The sequence below is a fragment of the Phaseolus vulgaris genome, chromosome 7, assembly GCF_051622355.1.
Source record: "Phaseolus vulgaris cultivar YP4 chromosome 7, ASM5162235v1, whole genome shotgun sequence".
Classification (NCBI taxonomy): Eukaryota; Viridiplantae; Streptophyta; class Magnoliopsida; order Fabales; family Fabaceae; genus Phaseolus; species Phaseolus vulgaris.
The window spans coordinates 16,832,994-16,850,589 of NC_143504.1; the positions used below are offsets into that span (position 1 = coordinate 16,832,994).

A 17,596-nucleotide genomic window follows, 5' to 3' on the forward strand; every position below is an offset into this window, starting at 1 on the left:
AGACGGCGATACCCAGTACGTTTACAGGGCCCAAGGTGACCTTCCCAGGGGTGGAGGATCCTAAGGCACACCTCACAGCGTTTCACACGCAGATGTTGCTGGTAGGCGGTTCTGACGCCGCAAGGTGCAAGCTTTTCATGAGCACGTTGATGGGAATGGGTATGGATTGGTTCATCAGCCTTCCAGAGGGCCACGTCACGTGTTTTGCCCAGCTCTCGCGGCTGTTCAAAGAGCAGTATTTAGCCAACAGGGCCCCAGCCCCAGACTCGTACGACCTTTTCGACGTGAAACAATTCCAAGGTGAGACCCTGAAGGAGTACATAAGCCGCTTTGGATGAGCTTGTGAAGAGTGGCTTCCTAAAGGATTACCTCGTAAGATCCCCTACAACGGCAGCCACGGTAGTACAAGAGGAGGGCCAAACACACGAGATGCCGGTCCATCGAGAGGTTCACACCATTTCTGGTGGGGGGCCCACCGCCTCTCAACGAAAAAAGTATGTGAGGTCAGTAAATTCAGTGGCAGAAGCATTTCCAGACGACCCTTGGGAATCAGACCTTGTATTCACAAGGGCTGACCTACGGGATGTTGTCCCGCACGACAATGACCCCATGGTCATTTCAGTAGTTATAGCAGGAAGAAAGGTACATAGGGTTCTCGTTGACCAGGGCAGTTCCGCAGACGTCATGTTATGGGCAACCTTCAACAAGCTACAGTTGTCCCTGGACCTCCTGAGACCCTACACCGGATGCTTGTACGGGTTTGCAGATAATCCAGTGGAGGTACGTGGGTACTTGGAGCTGAGAACGACGTTCACTGATGGAACGGCGTCACGTATCGAAAGTATCCGGTACCTGGTGGTTAACGCCAACTCAGCCTATAACATTTTGTTGGGCAGACCCGCCCTAAACAGATTGAGGGCGGTACCCTCCACACGCCACATGAAGATGAAGTTGCCAGACCTTAGCGGCAAGGTGATAGTCATCAAGTCAGACCAGGAAGAAGCCCGAAAGTGCTATGAGAATAGTTTGAAAACAAAGAGAGGCGTGGTAATGGTAATTGAACGACCTCTCGTTTCAGGCCCGGCAACAGAGCTAGGACCCATAGAAGAGGCGACGCCGGCAGAGTCCACGCCCGACGATGCTTTACCCACAGAGGCGATGCCCGTGGATGACGTATGCACAAAGGGAAGACGCTGCGGCACCTTGCCTGTGGAAGGAGAGTCAGAGAAGGCGACGCCCGAGGAGGCGACGCCCATGGAAGAGGACCCCATAAACGAGCCTCGCCCGGCAGGCGTGCAACATGATCAGCCCTAGCCAGAGGATAACGCGGTGGAAAGTCAGATAGGAGGCAAGGCGTTCAAATTAGGGCGCCACTTGAGACAGGAAGAACGAGAGAAGGTAACGGCGGTGATCTCGCGGCACTTAGACGCATTCGCATGGACCGCGGCAGACATGCCAGGTATCGACCCGGACTTCTTATCCCATCGCCTTACCATGGACCCAAAGGTCCACCCCGTGCGGCAGAGAAGAAGGAAGTTCAATGAGGAGCGATGCCTCGTCATAAAGGAAGAGACTCAGAAGCTGCTAAACGCTGGGCACATCAGGGAGATACAATACCCGAAGTGGCTGGCCAACGTAGTCCTAGTCAAGAAGGCAAATGGGAAGTGGAGGATGTGCATGGACTTCACAGATCTGAACAAGGCATGCCCAAAGGATTCATACCCACTCCCCAACATTGACACCTTGGTAGACAGCGCCTCGGGCTGCAAGATGCTGAGTTTCTTGGATGCATTCTCAGGTTACAATCAGATCAAAATGCATCCCAGGGACGACAGCAAAACGGCGTTTATGACAGATACATGTAGCTACTGTTATAAGGTAATGCCATTTGGTTTAAAAAATGCAGGTGCCACCTACCAGAGATTGATGGACAAAATCCTTGCACCGATGCTAGGAAGGAATGTGCAGGCCTACGCCGACGACATAGAGGTGACCTCGGACGATAGGGGCCGACACGCAGCTGATCTGGAAGAGTTGTTCGCTACCATATCGAAGTATCACCTAAAGTTGAACCCGGAGAAGTGCGTCTTCGGTGTAGAGGTAGGAAAGTTCCTGGGTTTCATGCTCACGGAAAGAGGAATATAAGCGAATCCTGATAAGTGTGCAGCCATCATCGCCATGAGGAGCCCAACTTCAGTGAAGGAGGTCCAACAACTGACGGGGCGAATGGCAGCATTGTCAAGATTCGTATCAGCTGGTTGGGAAAAATGGCACCACTATTTCCAATGCCTCAAGAGGAATAGTCGTTTTACGTGGACAGACGAGTGCGAAGCAGCGTTCCTCAAGTTGAAGGAGTACTTGGCGACGCCACAAGTAGGCGTCCCCCTTCGCCTATATTTTGCAATAACAGAATGGGCTATTAGCTCTGTACTGGTCCAGGAACAAGACCAAGTACAAAGACCAATATACTTCGTGAGCAAGGCATTGCAAGGCCCGAGTCAAGATACCAGTCACTAGAGAAGGCAGCACTAGCAGTAGTGTTCTCAGCACGAAGGCTTCGCCACTATTTCCACAGTTTCACGGTGGTGGTAATGACGGACCTTCCCATCCAGAAGGTATTCCAGAAGCCAGACGTGGCCGGGAGGATGGTACGCTGGGCAGTGGAATTGTCAGAATTTGACATCCAGTATGAGCCCCGGGGATCCATCAAAGGCCAGGTCTATGCTGACTTTGTAGCAGAACTTTCACCAGGAGGAGATCCTCTAGAGGTGGAAGCAGGGGCACAGTGGATGCTCTCAGTAGACGGATCTTCCAACCAGCAAGGGAGCGGAGCTGGAATAATCTTGGAGGGACCTAATGGGGTGTTAATCGAATAGGCTTTGCGTTTCTCCTTCAAGGCAAGCAACAACCAGGAAGAGTACGAGGCGTTGATTGCCGGGATGCTTTTGGCCAAAGAAATGGGAGCTCAGAGCCTCTTGGCAAAGAGTGACTCACAACTAGTCACAAGACAAGTAATAGGGGGATACCAAGCGAAGGACCCACAGATGGCTGCGTATCTGAAGTATGTCGAGGTGTTGAAAAGAGCCTTCGCTGCGTTTGAGCTAGTGCACGTCCCCAGGGAACAAAATGCCAGAGCTGACCTGCTTGCCAAACTGGCCAGCTCAGGAAAGGGGGGAAAGCAGAGGACCGTAATACAAGCGACCCTCAAGACGCCGCGAAAGTTCGTTGCAGACAACAGGGTAGACGTCCTTCACGTTGGTACAACAAGAGGGAAACCAAGGAGTCATTGCTCGTTGAGTCAAGAGACAGTGAGGGCACCTTGCATCAGTACTTACGTAGCCTTGCCAGGTGAAGAAAGGAGTGTACAAGTGTGCGCTTTGGAAGAAGGTGACACTTGGATGACCCCTTACAGGCGATACCAGGCGGATGAGATCCTCCCAGTAGAGCCAGAGGAAGGCAAGAAGACTAAGAGGAACGCCGCCAGGTACACCTTAGTGGATGGGATATTATTCAGGCATGGGTTTACGCACCCTATCTTGACGTGCGTAAGCGGCAACGAGTGCACCAGGATAATGGCTGAACTTCACGAAGGTATTTATGGAAGCCACGTGGGAGGAAGATCCTTAGCGTCCAAAGTGATACATGCAGGTTTCTTCTGGCCAACAGTAAGAGAAGATTGTGTACGATACGCCCAGCATTGCAAGCAGTGCCAGAGGCATGCTGATTGGCACAAGGCACCGCCAGAGGAGTTAAGATCCATATACAGCCCGTGGCCTTTACACACCTGGGGAATTGATATCCTAGGCCCATTTCCATTGGCAATATGGCAGATGAAATACCTGATCGTTGCCATCGAATATTTCACCAAGTGGATAGAGGCAGAGCCAGTGGCACAGATCACCGCCCACAAGGTACAACACTTTGTTTGGGAAAAACAATATATGTCGCTTTGGGGTGCCAAGGCATCTCATTTCAGACAATGACACCCAGTTCGCGAGCCAGCAGTTGGGAAAGTTGTGTACAAAAGTAGGAATCAAGCAGGTGTTCGCGTCAGTCGAACACCCCCAGACGAACGAGCAGGTCGAATCAGCAAACAGAGTTCTGTTGAGACGATTGAAGCGCAGATTAGAGAAGGCTATAGGGGCATGGGCAGAAGAGGTGCCAAGGATTGTATGGGCTTACCATACCACACCTCAATCCTCCACCATGGAGATACCCTTCAGCTTAGTGTATGGATCGGACGCCATGATCCCAGTAGAGATCCACGAAAGCTCGACTCGTTTCCTGGGTTTCGTGGCGGAAGAATCCAACGAAAAAAGGAGGGAGAACCTGGACCTGATAGACGAGGCTAGGGAAGAAGCAAAAATTAAGGCCGAGGCCGTGAATAGAAGAGTGGAGCTTCAGTACAGCTCCAAAGTGAAGTTGCGACAATTCCAGATGGGTGATCTGGTCATGAGGAAGGCCCACTCCTACGAATTAGAAAACAAGTTGTCTCCCAAGTGGACTGGAGCGTTCAGAATAACCAAAGTCAAAGGGAATGGTTCGTATAAGTTAGAGACTTTAGAAGGAAGCCCCATCCCACGTAGCTGGAATGCGGCAAATTTAAAGTTTTATTTCAGTTGATGTTATTCCAGTTGAAATTTGTAAAGGGGACACCCTTTTTCCCTCCCGGGGGTTTTTTAATGAGGTCACCCAAATAAAGAAAGGAAAAGTTAAAATATCTTTGCTCTAGTTTTTCTCTCATTCGAATGTGTTCCGGCCGGTTGACCGGGATCGTCTTTGCGCGTGGCTTGTCCTTGCGAGCTAGGGCACCTTCATTTGCTCCGTCAAAGACACCTGAAAAGAAAAGTGAACAAAGGGGCGCCCTCGCGCCCGTTTGCACTCCGATGATCAAGTCAGCTAGCGAGAAACATCAAAAAACTGCATTGAATGACTGAAAATGGTGTAACTAGAACTGCGTTGCCCTAATTGCCTTGTGCTCACTGTGAGTGTGCCGCAAAGACAACTAGGGTTCTCTCTGTGTATCTCTGTGTGTATTAGGTTAAAACTCGGTCCTTTTTCCAATGCCCCAAGGTTCCTTTTTATACACCTCTAATCTTTAAAGCGCGTTAAAACGCATTGAAGGCGTATCAAAACATTCCTTGGAACATTCGAATCTTAACTGAATTAACGTGTACCTTGACAAACTTTCCCTGAAACTCTTTATGAGCACGTGGGTATTGCCACGTACCCTTTTGACTTGATCGTTTATTCTGTGCAGAGGGTCCCACAGCGCCGCCACCCAACTTAGGGTTTTTTCATTGTGTGAGCCCTCTTTTCTGCGAAGTGCTTCTGTTACGTGGGTTGACTGTTTGGGTGCCAACTCATGCGTCCCAATTACTAGTCACTCACCCTGGGAGTGTATCTACCTTTCTCTCGTACCATGCACGTGGTTCTCCCCTGGTCGTGGCCCTCTCATGGGTTGTATCTGCCCCAGGGTCTCCCAGCAGTGGCGTGGGTACTTCACGAGTCAAGTTTACCCCCTACTGGTACTAGAACTTATGGCCTCGAAGCCACCTTGCTCGTCCCTTGGTCACTGTTCTAAACTGTCGAGGCCCGAGGCCTCCTTGCGATGTCTTAGCTTGGCAATGCTTTAACTTGGCGGTACACTTGCTTGGCGATGCCTCTCTTGGGCGATGCCTCTCTTGGGCGACGCCTCTCTTGGGCGATGCCTTACTTAGGCGATGCCTCGGCAAGGCGATGACTCGAGCGATTAACCTGTTGACCTGCTTCCATGGGTCCCTGGAGGGGTCCCACCATGTGTTGACTTTGACGTTTGGTCAACGCTCGGGGACGGGTCGGTACACAAGCCCCCATTCTTGAGTTGACACTTGTTTCAGCAAAAAGACTAAGTCCTCGCCCCATTATCTACGTGGCATTCTTGCTGACGTGACATTCCTTTGTTCAGTTTGACTTGACACTCCCTGAGAGTCTGACGCGACGTTTTTTGCGCTAAAGATGTGACGTCTTAAGTTGTGCGTTAATCTTTTGACACGTAGCTCGATCCTATGGCTGGGGACGAGTGTCGTTAACGCTTCCAAGTTAACGTTATAATTCTTCAAAATCGCGCGCGCTCAAGGCACTGTTCCATCCCCTCTCATATTCTCTGCACTGTTCATCTTCTCAGAGTTTCCCCTGCGATTTCTGCTTTCTTCACGCCTTCTCAACCTTTTTACCAATCCAAAAGCTCAAAGGTACGATTTTTCTTTATCATTTATTCTCGCCCATTACTGTATTGATCTTATATCTGTCTGGGCTCGCTTATGCCTCTGTATCTCTTGTATTTCCTTTCCCATTTCTCTGTTCCTTTCTCCCTGAACTTCTCGCGTGGGTAGGGGTTTTCTTAGGGTTTCTCTCCCTTTTTCTCCTTGTTTGCTGAACCCTTTTTTCTTCTCCGTTCTTCAGTTTTCGCCAATGACACGTACCAAAACGACGGCCAACCCCCCTCCCCTCAACGTTAACTATAGGGACCTATACCCATGGGCTCCGGTCGAACTGCTCGATGAGTGCTCGAGCCTAGTGTCCACCAATGCTTGGAGGGACCACATAGGGGAGCCAATTACTTACGACCATCGTGCCTTCGAGAAAAGGCATGATGATGACATTGCAGTGCTCCCTTGCACTCTAGGGGAGCCCGTATGTGGGGATGCTCGAACCAACAACGGGGTCCCCTTCTTCTACTTCTACCAAGTCCTCTTCAAGCGTATCAGGATGCGCTTGCCTTTCTCCCGGTTTGAGAGGGAGTTGTTGACGGAGATTAACATCGCCCCAGCACAACTGCACCCCAATGGCTGGGCCTTCGTCAAGGCTTTTGGCGTTTTGTGCGGCTTCTTAGGGTGCACCCCTTCTGTTGACATCTTCCTGCACTTCTTTGAAGTGAAGAAACAGGGGAAAAGCCTCTGGGTGAGCCTCAGCAATATCCCTGGAAGGGTTCTCCTATCTCTCTTCCAACAATCCTTCAATGGGTGGAAGGGCAAATTTTTCAAAGTCTGCTGCTCTGACTACGACCCCTCTGCCCTTGACGGTTTTCCCTTGTATTGGGTGAATGAGGTCAAAACCATGAAGTCCAAATCGCTGGATGAACTGCCCTCGAATGATCGAGAGGCTTGCCAGATCCTGACCAGTGTGGGGGGCTTCGAGACCGCCACTCTGATAAGTCTAGAGTTCAATGCCGACGCTCTAGCCAATTATATAAGTATGAATGTTCTTCTCTGTAGCTTTCTGGCCTTTATTTCTGTTGAATTTCTGCTTGATGCCTGATTGGTCTACTCCTTTGCATTATAACTTTAGCCTGTGCCTAACTTCTGCTATACTTGTCTTTCTTGGTGTAGATTCTAGAATGGATAGGCAACGACGGTTGCGATTGGCCCAAGTACTGAAGTCCAAAGATGGGGCTTTGGCGTCTCCACCCTCAACCTCTTCTGCACCTCCATCTTCTCCTAACCCCCAACCTCAATCTGGAACAACACCAGCGAATCCAACAAACCCAGCTTCTCCCGATCCACTTCCAAGTTCTCCACCTCCCATCGTAGCCGTGCCACTCGTGCTGGTCGAGGCGGGTGCTTCCTCAGCCCCCCTTGACAAGGGTAAGCGGGTGGTGGAAGTTGTTTCTGATGATAAAGACTCCGTTGTGGGGCAAGTCTTCAAACGACAAAGAACCCAACATTCCCCTCAAATGGTTACCTCCGCTACTTCCTCCTCTCATGGGGCGGAGTCCTTAAGGGAGGATCCTCCGAGCGCCACTTCCCCTCCCCAATCAGTGCATCAGGAGAGGGGGTTTGAAACTGAACCTGTGGGTGTTCTCCCCCCTGCCCCAGAGCTCCCTCTTCCCATGCAGGAGTCTTTAAGGGGATTTCTGAGCCTGGGATCTGCTAGTAGAAAAGCTGAAGAGCCCTAGAGGGAGAGCATGCACTATTACATGGGCCTCTTCATGTCTTGCGCCTATACTTGGCACAAACAGTCCAGGGCCAGAACCCCCCAAGCTTCTGCCTTCCAAGCTCTGGAGAAAGAAGTTGCTTCTTTGAAAGAGGGGCAGGAGAAGCTCAAAGAGGAGAAAGAGAGGCTAGCCGCCCACTGGGGGCGTCAAGAGAGTGCTTACAAAGAATCCCTGAGGGTGGCTCAAAATGCAAGGGAGGAGGCCAACAAACGGCTGCACGAGGTGGCTCAAGCCCAGGCAAAGCTTCTTAATGAAGTGGTCCCTCTTCGCACAAAAATTGTTGATCTTGAAGCGGTCACGGAAACCTCTAAAGCCTACCAGAAGAAACTTGAGGATCAGTGTGTGAATCGGGAGCAGTCACTGGGAAAGACTGAGGTCGCCCTTGCAAACAAAACTGATGAATGCTCCCGGTTAACCACTGAGAACGAGTCCCTTCAAGCCAAAGTCCAAGAATTGACTTCTCCCTTGGCCTCCAAGGACCAAGAAATGGTAGGTCAAGCTGCCAATTTCAAAGCTGTTGAAGAGAGGCTGGTAGGGGAGTTTGCTACCAGTTTCGCTGAGGGGTTCGCAGAGGTCCTTGTTCAGGCTGCTTGTGCGAACCCAGGCATCGACGTTTCTGGGTGCAGCCCCTTGAACGAGGTGTTCGACGGCAAGCTGGTGCCTTTGGAGGCCTCTGAGGAATAGCCCTTCCTCCTTACTTCGCTCATTGTTACCTTTGCTTAAACTTGCCACTATTGTGAACTTTCATCTGTAATTATGACTCTTGACCTTTACTTAAATGTTTATTTTAAACTTTATCTTCAAATGCTTCCAATTTCTTTTGCGCTTTTATTTGCTTTCCTTTCTACATCAAAGGCCCAACGGGTGCTTGCCTTCAACGTATTTCTCGGTTGCTTATCTTTAATTCTTTAGGTAGCACGTGTTTCTTCCTCTTATTGTTTCTTCGTAAGGCGTGAGGCACACCCTCTGATGATTCATGCTTCTACGCTTCTTCTTCTTAATCTTCGAATTCTTTTTTCCCTCTGAACTTGTGAAATCTTCAACCTGCTCCCTATCCACCTTTCCTGGGCCTAAGGCCCTCGTAGCCGAAGGAAGTACTGACTTTCTCATCAACTTAGTATGAAAAGAGGAGTCCCTTCTTCCTTGGCCTCGACATCGCTCAAGGGCGAGGAGGACTTATCTGTTCTTCTGTGGCCTCAACATCGCTCGAAGGCAAGGAGGACTTATCCTACCTGTGCTGGGTGTCTACGTTCGAGGGGATACCTGCCCTGGGCGTCCTCAGTGTGTCCAAATACTTTGGGACAAAGGTCGCGCTCTGGTGCCCACGCCCATGGGGAGGTCTAAACAATAGTACCGTATCGTCCATGGAGTGTCTAAAAACACCGAGGTGTAACGTTCTAAACATCAGACGCTGGGGCTAGCTGTTCATACTTGAGGAGGGGGCGTCTCGAAGGAATCCCTTAACCCCTGCTCAAGGACTAGGCTCCTGGATCTTAACTTGTACTGATATCTGGTACCGGGGCTAGCTGTTCATACATGAGGAGGGGGCGTCCCGAAGGAATCCTTTCACCCCTGCTCAAGGACTAGGCTCCCGGATTTTAACTTGTACTGATATCTGGTACCGGGGCTTGCTGTTCATACTTGTGGAGGGGGCGTCCCGAAGGAATCCCTTAACCCCTGCTCAAGGACTAGGCGCCCGGATTTTCAACTTTCAGTGATATCTGGTACCGGGGCTAGCTGTTCATACTTGAGGAGGGGTCGTCCCGAAGGAATCCCTTAACCCCTGCTCAAGTACTAGGCACCCGGATTTTCAACTTTCACTGATATCTGGTACCAGCGCTAGCTATTCATACTTGAGGAGGGGGCGTCCCGAAGGAATCCCTTAACCCCTGCTCAAGGACTAGGCGTCCGGATTTTAACTCATACTGGACATACTTGTCATCTTGCTCTGAAGTCACTCGAGGGTGAGAAGGACTTTTCCTGATGCCTCAACTTGCCCAGGGGTGACATCTCCTCCTCCCTTGGATGCACTGAGGACTTTCAAACTTGCCTCAATTTGCTTATGCAAAGAGGTCTTGTAATCTGTTCTTGCCTGTACTCGCTCAAGGCGAGGAGGACTTTAACCTTTTCTCGCCTACACTCGCTCGAGGCGAGGAAGGTCTTTTTAATCTCTTCTCGCTTACACTCGCTCGAGGCGAGGAAGGTCTTTTAAATCTCTTCTCGCCTACACTTGCTCGAGGGGAGGACGACTCTTTAATCTGTTCTCGCCTACACTCGCTCGAGGCGAGGAGGACTTTTTAATCTGTTCTCGCCTACACTCGCTCGAGGCGAGGAGGACTCTTTAATCTCTTCTCGCCTACACTCGCTCACGGCGAGTAACGTCTTTTTAATCTCTTCTCGCCTACACTCGCTCGAGGCGAGGAGGACTTTTTAATCTCTTCTCGCCTACACTCGCTCACGGCGAGGAGGACTTCTTAATCTTTTCTCGCCGGAAGGCGATGAGAACTTAGAAAACTTCATACTGTGGCGATGAGGACTTAAAAATTAACTTTCACCTCCGATCGCCAGATGGCGATGAGGGTTTAAAACTCTATATGTGTGCCTCCGATCGCCAGGTGGTGATGAGGACTTAAAACTTAACCTTCACCTCCGATTGCCAGGAGGCGATGAGGGTTTAAAACTTTGTTTAAAACTTTATATGCGTGCCTCCGATCGCCAGGTGGCGATGAGGACTTAAAACTTAACCTTCACCTCCGATCGCCAGGAGAAAATGAGAGTTTAAAACTTTATACCGAATGCACGCGACCTGAATTCACCGTTGCCTTAAATCACGCAAGGGCGACAAGGTCTCTTTTCCGAAAACTTAAAAACGATCAGCATGCAAACTTAATGAACTTGGAAACTTTGATAAACTTCGAAACCTTCTTTATTGGGTGGCCTCGTTAAAACCCTCCTCAGGGAAAAAAGAGTGCCCCCTTCAAAAATTGTTTTGACTGAAACATCTTAACCTGTTCGAGTTAATTGCTACTTACAATGCTTTAACTGTAATAAAACTTGAGATGGGTGGCGTTCCAAGTGCGAGGAATCGCCCCTCCTTCCAGCGTCTCCAAGCGGTAGGCGTCGTTCCCGAGTGCTTCGGTTATTCTAAACGGTCCTGTCCACTTGGGTGACAATTTGTTCTTCATCTCATACTGGTGGGCCTTCCTTATCACCAGGTCGCCATCTCTGAATTGCCTTGGCCTTATTCTAGAGTTGTACTTGCGTTCAACTCTTATCTTCACCACTTCGGCCTTCACCCGTGCCTCCTCCCTGACCTCATCCAGCAAATCCAAGTTCATCCTCCTTTCTTCGTTCGAGTCTTCCGCCACGAAGTTTTGGAATCTCGGCGAGCTTTCCTGGGTTTCAACTGGAATCATAACATCACACCCATACACCAAACTAAACGGGGTTTCGTGGGTTCTCGATTCATCCTCCTTTCTTCGTTCGAGTCTTCCGCCACGAAGTTTTGGAATCTCGGCTAGCTTTCCTGGGTTTCAACTGAAATCATAACATCACACCCATACACCAAACTAAACGGGGTTTCGTGGGTTCTCAATTGCTCGGTGGTGTGATATGCCCATACTATGCGGGGAACTTCCTCAGCCCAGGACCCCTTGGCCTTCTCCAACCTCCTCTTCAAGCCTCTCAGCAAGACCCGATTGGCTGACTCCACATGCCCATTTGTTTGTGGATGCTCCACCGAAGCAAACACCTGCTGTATTCCAGCATCCTCACACAGCTTCTTCAATAGGTGACTCGCAAATTGAGTTCCATTATCTGACACCAAACGCTTGGGCACACCAAAACGACACACAATATTCTTCCACACGAAACTCTGAATCTTGTGCGCGGTGATCTGGGCTACGGGTTCTGCTTCAATCCATTTTGTGAAGTACTCGATCGCCACAACCAAATACTTCATTTGCCTGATCGCCAATGGAAAGGGTCCCAGAATATCGATTCCCCACGTATGGAACGGCCAGGGGCTGTAAATCGACTTTAGCTCCTCTGGAGGCGCCCTGTGCCAATCGGCGTGCTGCTGGCATTGCTTGCAACGCTGGGCGTATTTCTTGCAATCTTCCCTCATTGTGGGCCAGTAGTAACCTGCACGGAGGGTTCTTGTTGCCAAAGCTCGACCCCCGATGTGGCTCCCACAGCCTCGTGGAGCTCAGCCATGATTCTCACGCACTTTTCTCCGTGTACACATACCAGAAGAGGGTGCGTAAACCCAAACCTGTACAACTCGCCATCGATGAGGGTGAACCTGCTGGAGTTCTTCTTTATCTTTCTGGCTTCTGTCGAGTCCATTGGGAGCACGCCATCCGCCATGTAGCGCTGGTAAGGCGTTATCCATGTATCCAGCTCATGGATAGCGCAAACTTGCGTCATCTTTGTCACTCTCGCTGGATGTGCCCTAACTCTCGGCGTCCTCAAAGTCTCTTGAGTCAAAGATCTATGACTCCTCGCCGTCCCTTCCATTGACCTGCACACTTGAAGAACCTGGTGATCTGCCACAAATGCTCGAGGTGTCTTCAAAGTTTCTTGTATAGCGGTCCTCTGCCTGCCCCCCCTTTCCCGAACTGGCGAGCTTGGCCAGCAAGTCAGCTCGGGCATTCTGCTCTCTTGGCACGTGCACCACTTTCAAACGAGACAAAGGACCTCTTTAACTCTTGCACGTACTCCAGGTAAGCCGCCATCTGCGGATCTTTGGCCTAAAACTCGCCGGTTACCTGGCCAGTGACCAACAACGAATCACTATTGGCCATCAGCACCTTTACTCCCATCTCCTTTGCCAACAAAATACCAGCGATCAAAGCCTCAAACTCCGCCTGATTATTGCTGGCTTTAAAGGCAAACTTAAGAGATTTCTCTATCAACACGCCGTTGGGTCCTTCCAAAATAACCCCAGCCCCTCTACCCAGCTGGTTAGACGACCCATCTACCGAGAGCATCCAACGAAAATCATCCCCGGCGCTCTGCACTGCTTCAGAAGATAGCTCAACCACAAAGTCAGTGAAGATTTGCCCCTTGATTGGTCCTCGGGGCTCATACTTGATGTCGTATTCCGAAAACTCCACCGCCCATTTTACCATTCTTCCAGCTACATCTGGTTTTTTTAAAACCTTCTGGATGGGTAAGTCAATCATTACCAACACTGTAAAGCTTTGGAAGTAATGGCACAACCTCCTCGCCGAAAACACGACCGCCAACGCCGCTTTTTCTAAGGCCTGATATCTCACTTCCGGGCCCTGCAACACCTTGCTAACAAAATAGATGGGCTTCTGGGCTTGATCTTGATCCTGGACGAGCACCACACTTATCGCTCTCTCAGTTATGGAAAAATATAATCTAAGGGGCGTTGCCACCTGAGGTTTGCACAGAACCGGCGGGCTTGCCAAGTACTCTTTGAGCTTCACAAAAGCTTCTTCACACTCCTTCGTCCAGACAAACCTGTTATTCCTCTTCAAGCATTGGAAGTACGGGGGCCCTTCTCTCCGCTGGCGGATACGAATCGAGACAGGGCGGCCATCCGGCCCATGAGCTGCTGCACCTCCTTTACAGTGGCAGGACTCCTCATCGCCAGAATGGCGGCACATTTGTCGGGGTTTGCCTCGATTCCCCTTTCCGAGAAGAGAAATCCCAGAAATTTCCCTGCCTCCACGCCGAAAATACACTTCTCAGGATTCAGTTGGGACGAACAACTCTTCCAGATCAGTGACGTGCCTACTCTTTTCCAAAGATGTTACGACCATGTCGTCAACATATGCTTGCACATTCCTCCCGAGCATGGGGGCGAGCACCTTGTCCATTAGCCTCTGGTACGTGGCCCCCGCATTCTTCAGCCCGAAGGGCATCACCTTGTAGCAATAGCACGATCTTTCTGTCATGAAAGCAGTCTTTTCCTCATCCCTGGGATGCATCTTAATCTGGTTGTATCCTGAGAAGGCATCCAAGAAGCTGAGCAACTTACACCCTGACGCACTGTCTACCAGTGCATCTATACTTGGCAAAGGATAAGAATCCTTTGGACAGGCTTTATTCAGATCCGTGAAGTCAACACACATCCGCCATTTCCCACTGCTCTTCTTGACTAGAACGACGTTGGCGAGCCATTCTGGATATTGGATCTCCCTGATATGGCCTGCTGCAAGGAGTTTTTGCGTCTCGTCCTTGATCACCTGCCTCTTTTCTTCATTGAACTTTCTCCTTCTCTGGCGGATTGGCCTGACCTGGGGATCCATTGCTAAACGATGACACAAAAAGTCGGGGTCAATCCCCGGCATGTCTGAAGCAGACCATGCAAACGCGTCCAGGTGCCTACTTATTACCTTGGCGATCTGGTCTTGTGTCTCGCCGTCTAAGGTTTTTCCCAGTTTAAAGTTCTTGCCGTTGATCTTCTTCTCAAGCCACTCCTCGACTGGCTGAGGCCTCTTCTCGCTGGCGATCAGTGCTCTTGCAATACCTGACTCCATGGCGATCTCCGGACAGTTTCTCTCTTCCTCCACTCGAGCGGCGCTCTCGGATCTCGCCTCGACATCCTCCATCATCACATCGCCCTCAGCGGCCACCTCCAACGCTGTATCCACAACTCGCTGGTTTTCCTGCTCAGGCTCCACACCAGGGGGCGGCGTTGTGGTTACGTGGCAAACCAATGTCTTGTTCTTGAGGCTGTTTTCATAACACTTCTTCGCCTCCTTTTGGTCTGAACGAATGGTGATAACCACCCCTTCCATTGATGGTAACTTGATCTTCATGTGCCTTGTTGAAGGTTGGCGTTGAGCGTTGGCCTTCCCAACAGGATGTTGTATGCCGACAAAGCGTTCACAACGAGGTACCTGATCTTTTCTGTGCGCGAGGCCGACCCATCTGTGAACGTCGTCCTTAACTCAATGTACCCCCTGACCTCCACTTGATCACCGGCAAAACCGTATAAGCAGCCCCCATATGCCGAGCTTCCTTTATCGACGAACACCCGGTGAACCATCCTTCCCGCCGTAACAAGCGAGACCACAATGGGATCATTGTCATGAGGCACAACATCCCTAAGATCTTCTTTGGTGAACGTGATGTCCATGTCGGGCGAGTGATCCTCAAAAGCCTCCACTGACATCACGGACCTTGCATACTTCTTCCGTTGAGAGGCAGTGGGCCCTCCTCCTGAGAAGCCACCAGAAATGGTGTGAACCTCCCCATGGACTGGCATCTCGTGTGCCTGACCTTCCTCTGGCACCGTCGTGGCTGCAGTTGTAGTAGACCCTACGAGGTAGTCCTTTAAAATGCCATTCTTCACTAGCTCATCCAACTGATAGCCCAGCGCCAAACAGTTGTTAATATGGTGCCCGAATGCTTCGTGGAATTCGCACCATGAATCCTTGTGAGGTCCCAGCACCTTGTCAGACTTTGCAAGTGGCCTCAACCTGTCAGCTATGTTGGGCACAACGATGAGGTCTTTGATTTCCACCACAAAGTTGTGCCTTAGCTGATGGCATTTCATGTGTTCTTCTTGAATCAAAGTAGTGAAAGTGATGCGGAAGCAATGGGTGAGTGAAACAAAGCCCTCCTAGGAGTTGTGTTGGCTTTGAAGGTGCATGAGGAGTGTGATGTTTGAGTGGTTCGGCCAGCTCAAGGGAGAAAGGTGAAAGGATTGAAGTTTATAGCCTAGATTTCTAGGAGAAGTAAAGCTAGTGCACAAAAATGGCAGCATAACAATACTCAATTAAACTTGAAAATACAAGGTGTAGGCTCCTCCTTTTATAGGCTAAGGAGGACCATAATGCAACCCTAATGCTAGCCAAATGAAATGTAAATGTGAAGCACATGGGTGCACATGGCACATGGGTGCACAAATGAGCACATGGGGAGGGGTGTGTCTAGTTTTTATGCTCACCCCCTCCATGGTCTTTCTGGAATGTTCACACAAATATGCTTTCTACACTACTCTAATTACTAAGCACCCCTAATGGGCCTTTATGTAACAATTACAAAGGTCTTCTCTTCCCAAAACCGTAGCTTTGACCCATGTGTATGTGAAGCTAGACGGTCTAGAAGGAATCCTCATCATGGCCTAGACGCTCCTTATGTAGCCGCTCCTCATCATGGCCTAGACGCTCCTCTTCATGGGCTAGACGCTCCTTTTTGAGTCTAGACGCTCCTCATCATAGGCTAGACCGTCTAGCCTTGGAGGCTTGGCTTTCATCGTGTGGTGAGCTTGGGCCCTCCTCCATCATTAGCGGCCTATTTCTCTCTCTCCTTCCTTCTGCTTGACCCTAGGTTGGGTCCTCCTTGTCTCGTAGGTGCGCTTCTTGTCTGGATCCCTTCTCTCTGTGGCAGCCTCGTGAACCCTAGCAGGTTGTGTGCGTATCTGCGCTCTCGGCCGTGCGGGCGCAGCAGTCGTGCACTTCTCGTACGCCTCGCCCTCTGAGGCAATGTGTTCTACCGCTTTACGCGTTACTTCAGCAAAGGTTTTGGGGCGGCTGTGGTTAAGCGATTTACTAAAGGATCCAGGACGCACCCCCTTCCTAAATGCGTACACGATCATGGGCTTGTCTGAGGTACCCACCTTCACAACCTGCGCCCCGAAGTGGCTTATGTACTCTTTCAGAGTTTCCCCTTGGTATTGCTTCACGTCGAAAAGGTCGTACGAGACTGGGGCTGGGGCCCTGTTGGCTAAATAATGCTCTCTGAATAGTCGTGAGAGCTGTGCGAAAGACGTGATGTGACCCTCTGGGAGGCTGATGAACCAATCCATAGCCATCCCAATCAAAGTGCTCATGAAGAGCTTGCACCTTACGGCATCAGAACCGCCAACCAACATCATCTGTGTGTGGAACGCAGTGAGGTGTGCCTCAGGATCCTCCATCCCTGTGAAGGTTACCTTGGGCCCCGTGAACGTGTTGGGGATTGCCGTCTCTAGGATCGCCTGTGAGAATGGTGTTGTGAATTCTCTAGGTGGGGAGACAGCCTCAGGCTCGTCTACATCGCGCCATCCACGGCGTAACACCTCGTTGGCACGGTGGAGCTCATCGCTTCTCGCCTGAGAAGCTGCGAGATCTGCCTGCATGCGCTCTTGCTCCGCTTTCGATGCTGCCATTGCTTCTTGCAGCCCTTGCATCATGCCCATGAGTTGTTACATGGTCATCTCTTCACTCCTGGCGCGTGCAGGTCTGGTGGTCATGGCTTTCTGGAAACCCTCTTAACTTATCTCGGTTTTGAGAACTGGAAGTGGAAAACGTGTGTGGTGGGGCAGATGTTTTATATCTGCCCCATGGTGGGTGCCAATGTTCCCGCCGGTTGACTGAGCGCGTGTTTTGTCCTTGCGAGCTAGGGCACCTTTGTTTTGCTCCGTCTGTGAGTACCTGAAAAGAAGTGAACAAAGGGGCACCCTCGCGGCCGTTTGCACTCGGACGATCAAGTCAGCTAGCGAGAAACATCAAAGGTGACGCACCTCCGTATCGGAACACCGTAAATAAATGCTCTGAAGGTGGTCAGAAATAACTGTACTGGATCACTAAAACTGGGTTGCCCTAATTGCCTTTTGCATTGTGGGTGCGCAGCGAAAACAACTAGGGTTTGTGCTCTGTG

The 17,596-nt window shown here is 50.5% G+C and overlaps 1 protein-coding gene across 1 annotated transcript; it reads left to right on the forward strand.

The window, feature by feature from the left end:
• Nucleotides 1-1,550: 1,550 nt before the first annotated feature.
• LOC150025816 (uncharacterized) lies at nucleotides 1,551-4,623 on the forward strand. Its single transcript, XM_090304753.1, has 5 exons — nucleotides 1,551-1,653; nucleotides 1,907-2,116; nucleotides 2,440-2,615; nucleotides 2,877-3,484; nucleotides 4,125-4,623. The coding sequence occupies exons 1-5, from the start codon at nucleotides 1,551-1,553 to the stop codon at nucleotides 4,621-4,623; spliced, it is 1,596 nt and encodes a 531-aa protein (XP_090160879.1).
• The last annotated feature ends 12,973 nt before the right edge of the window (nucleotides 4,624-17,596 follow it).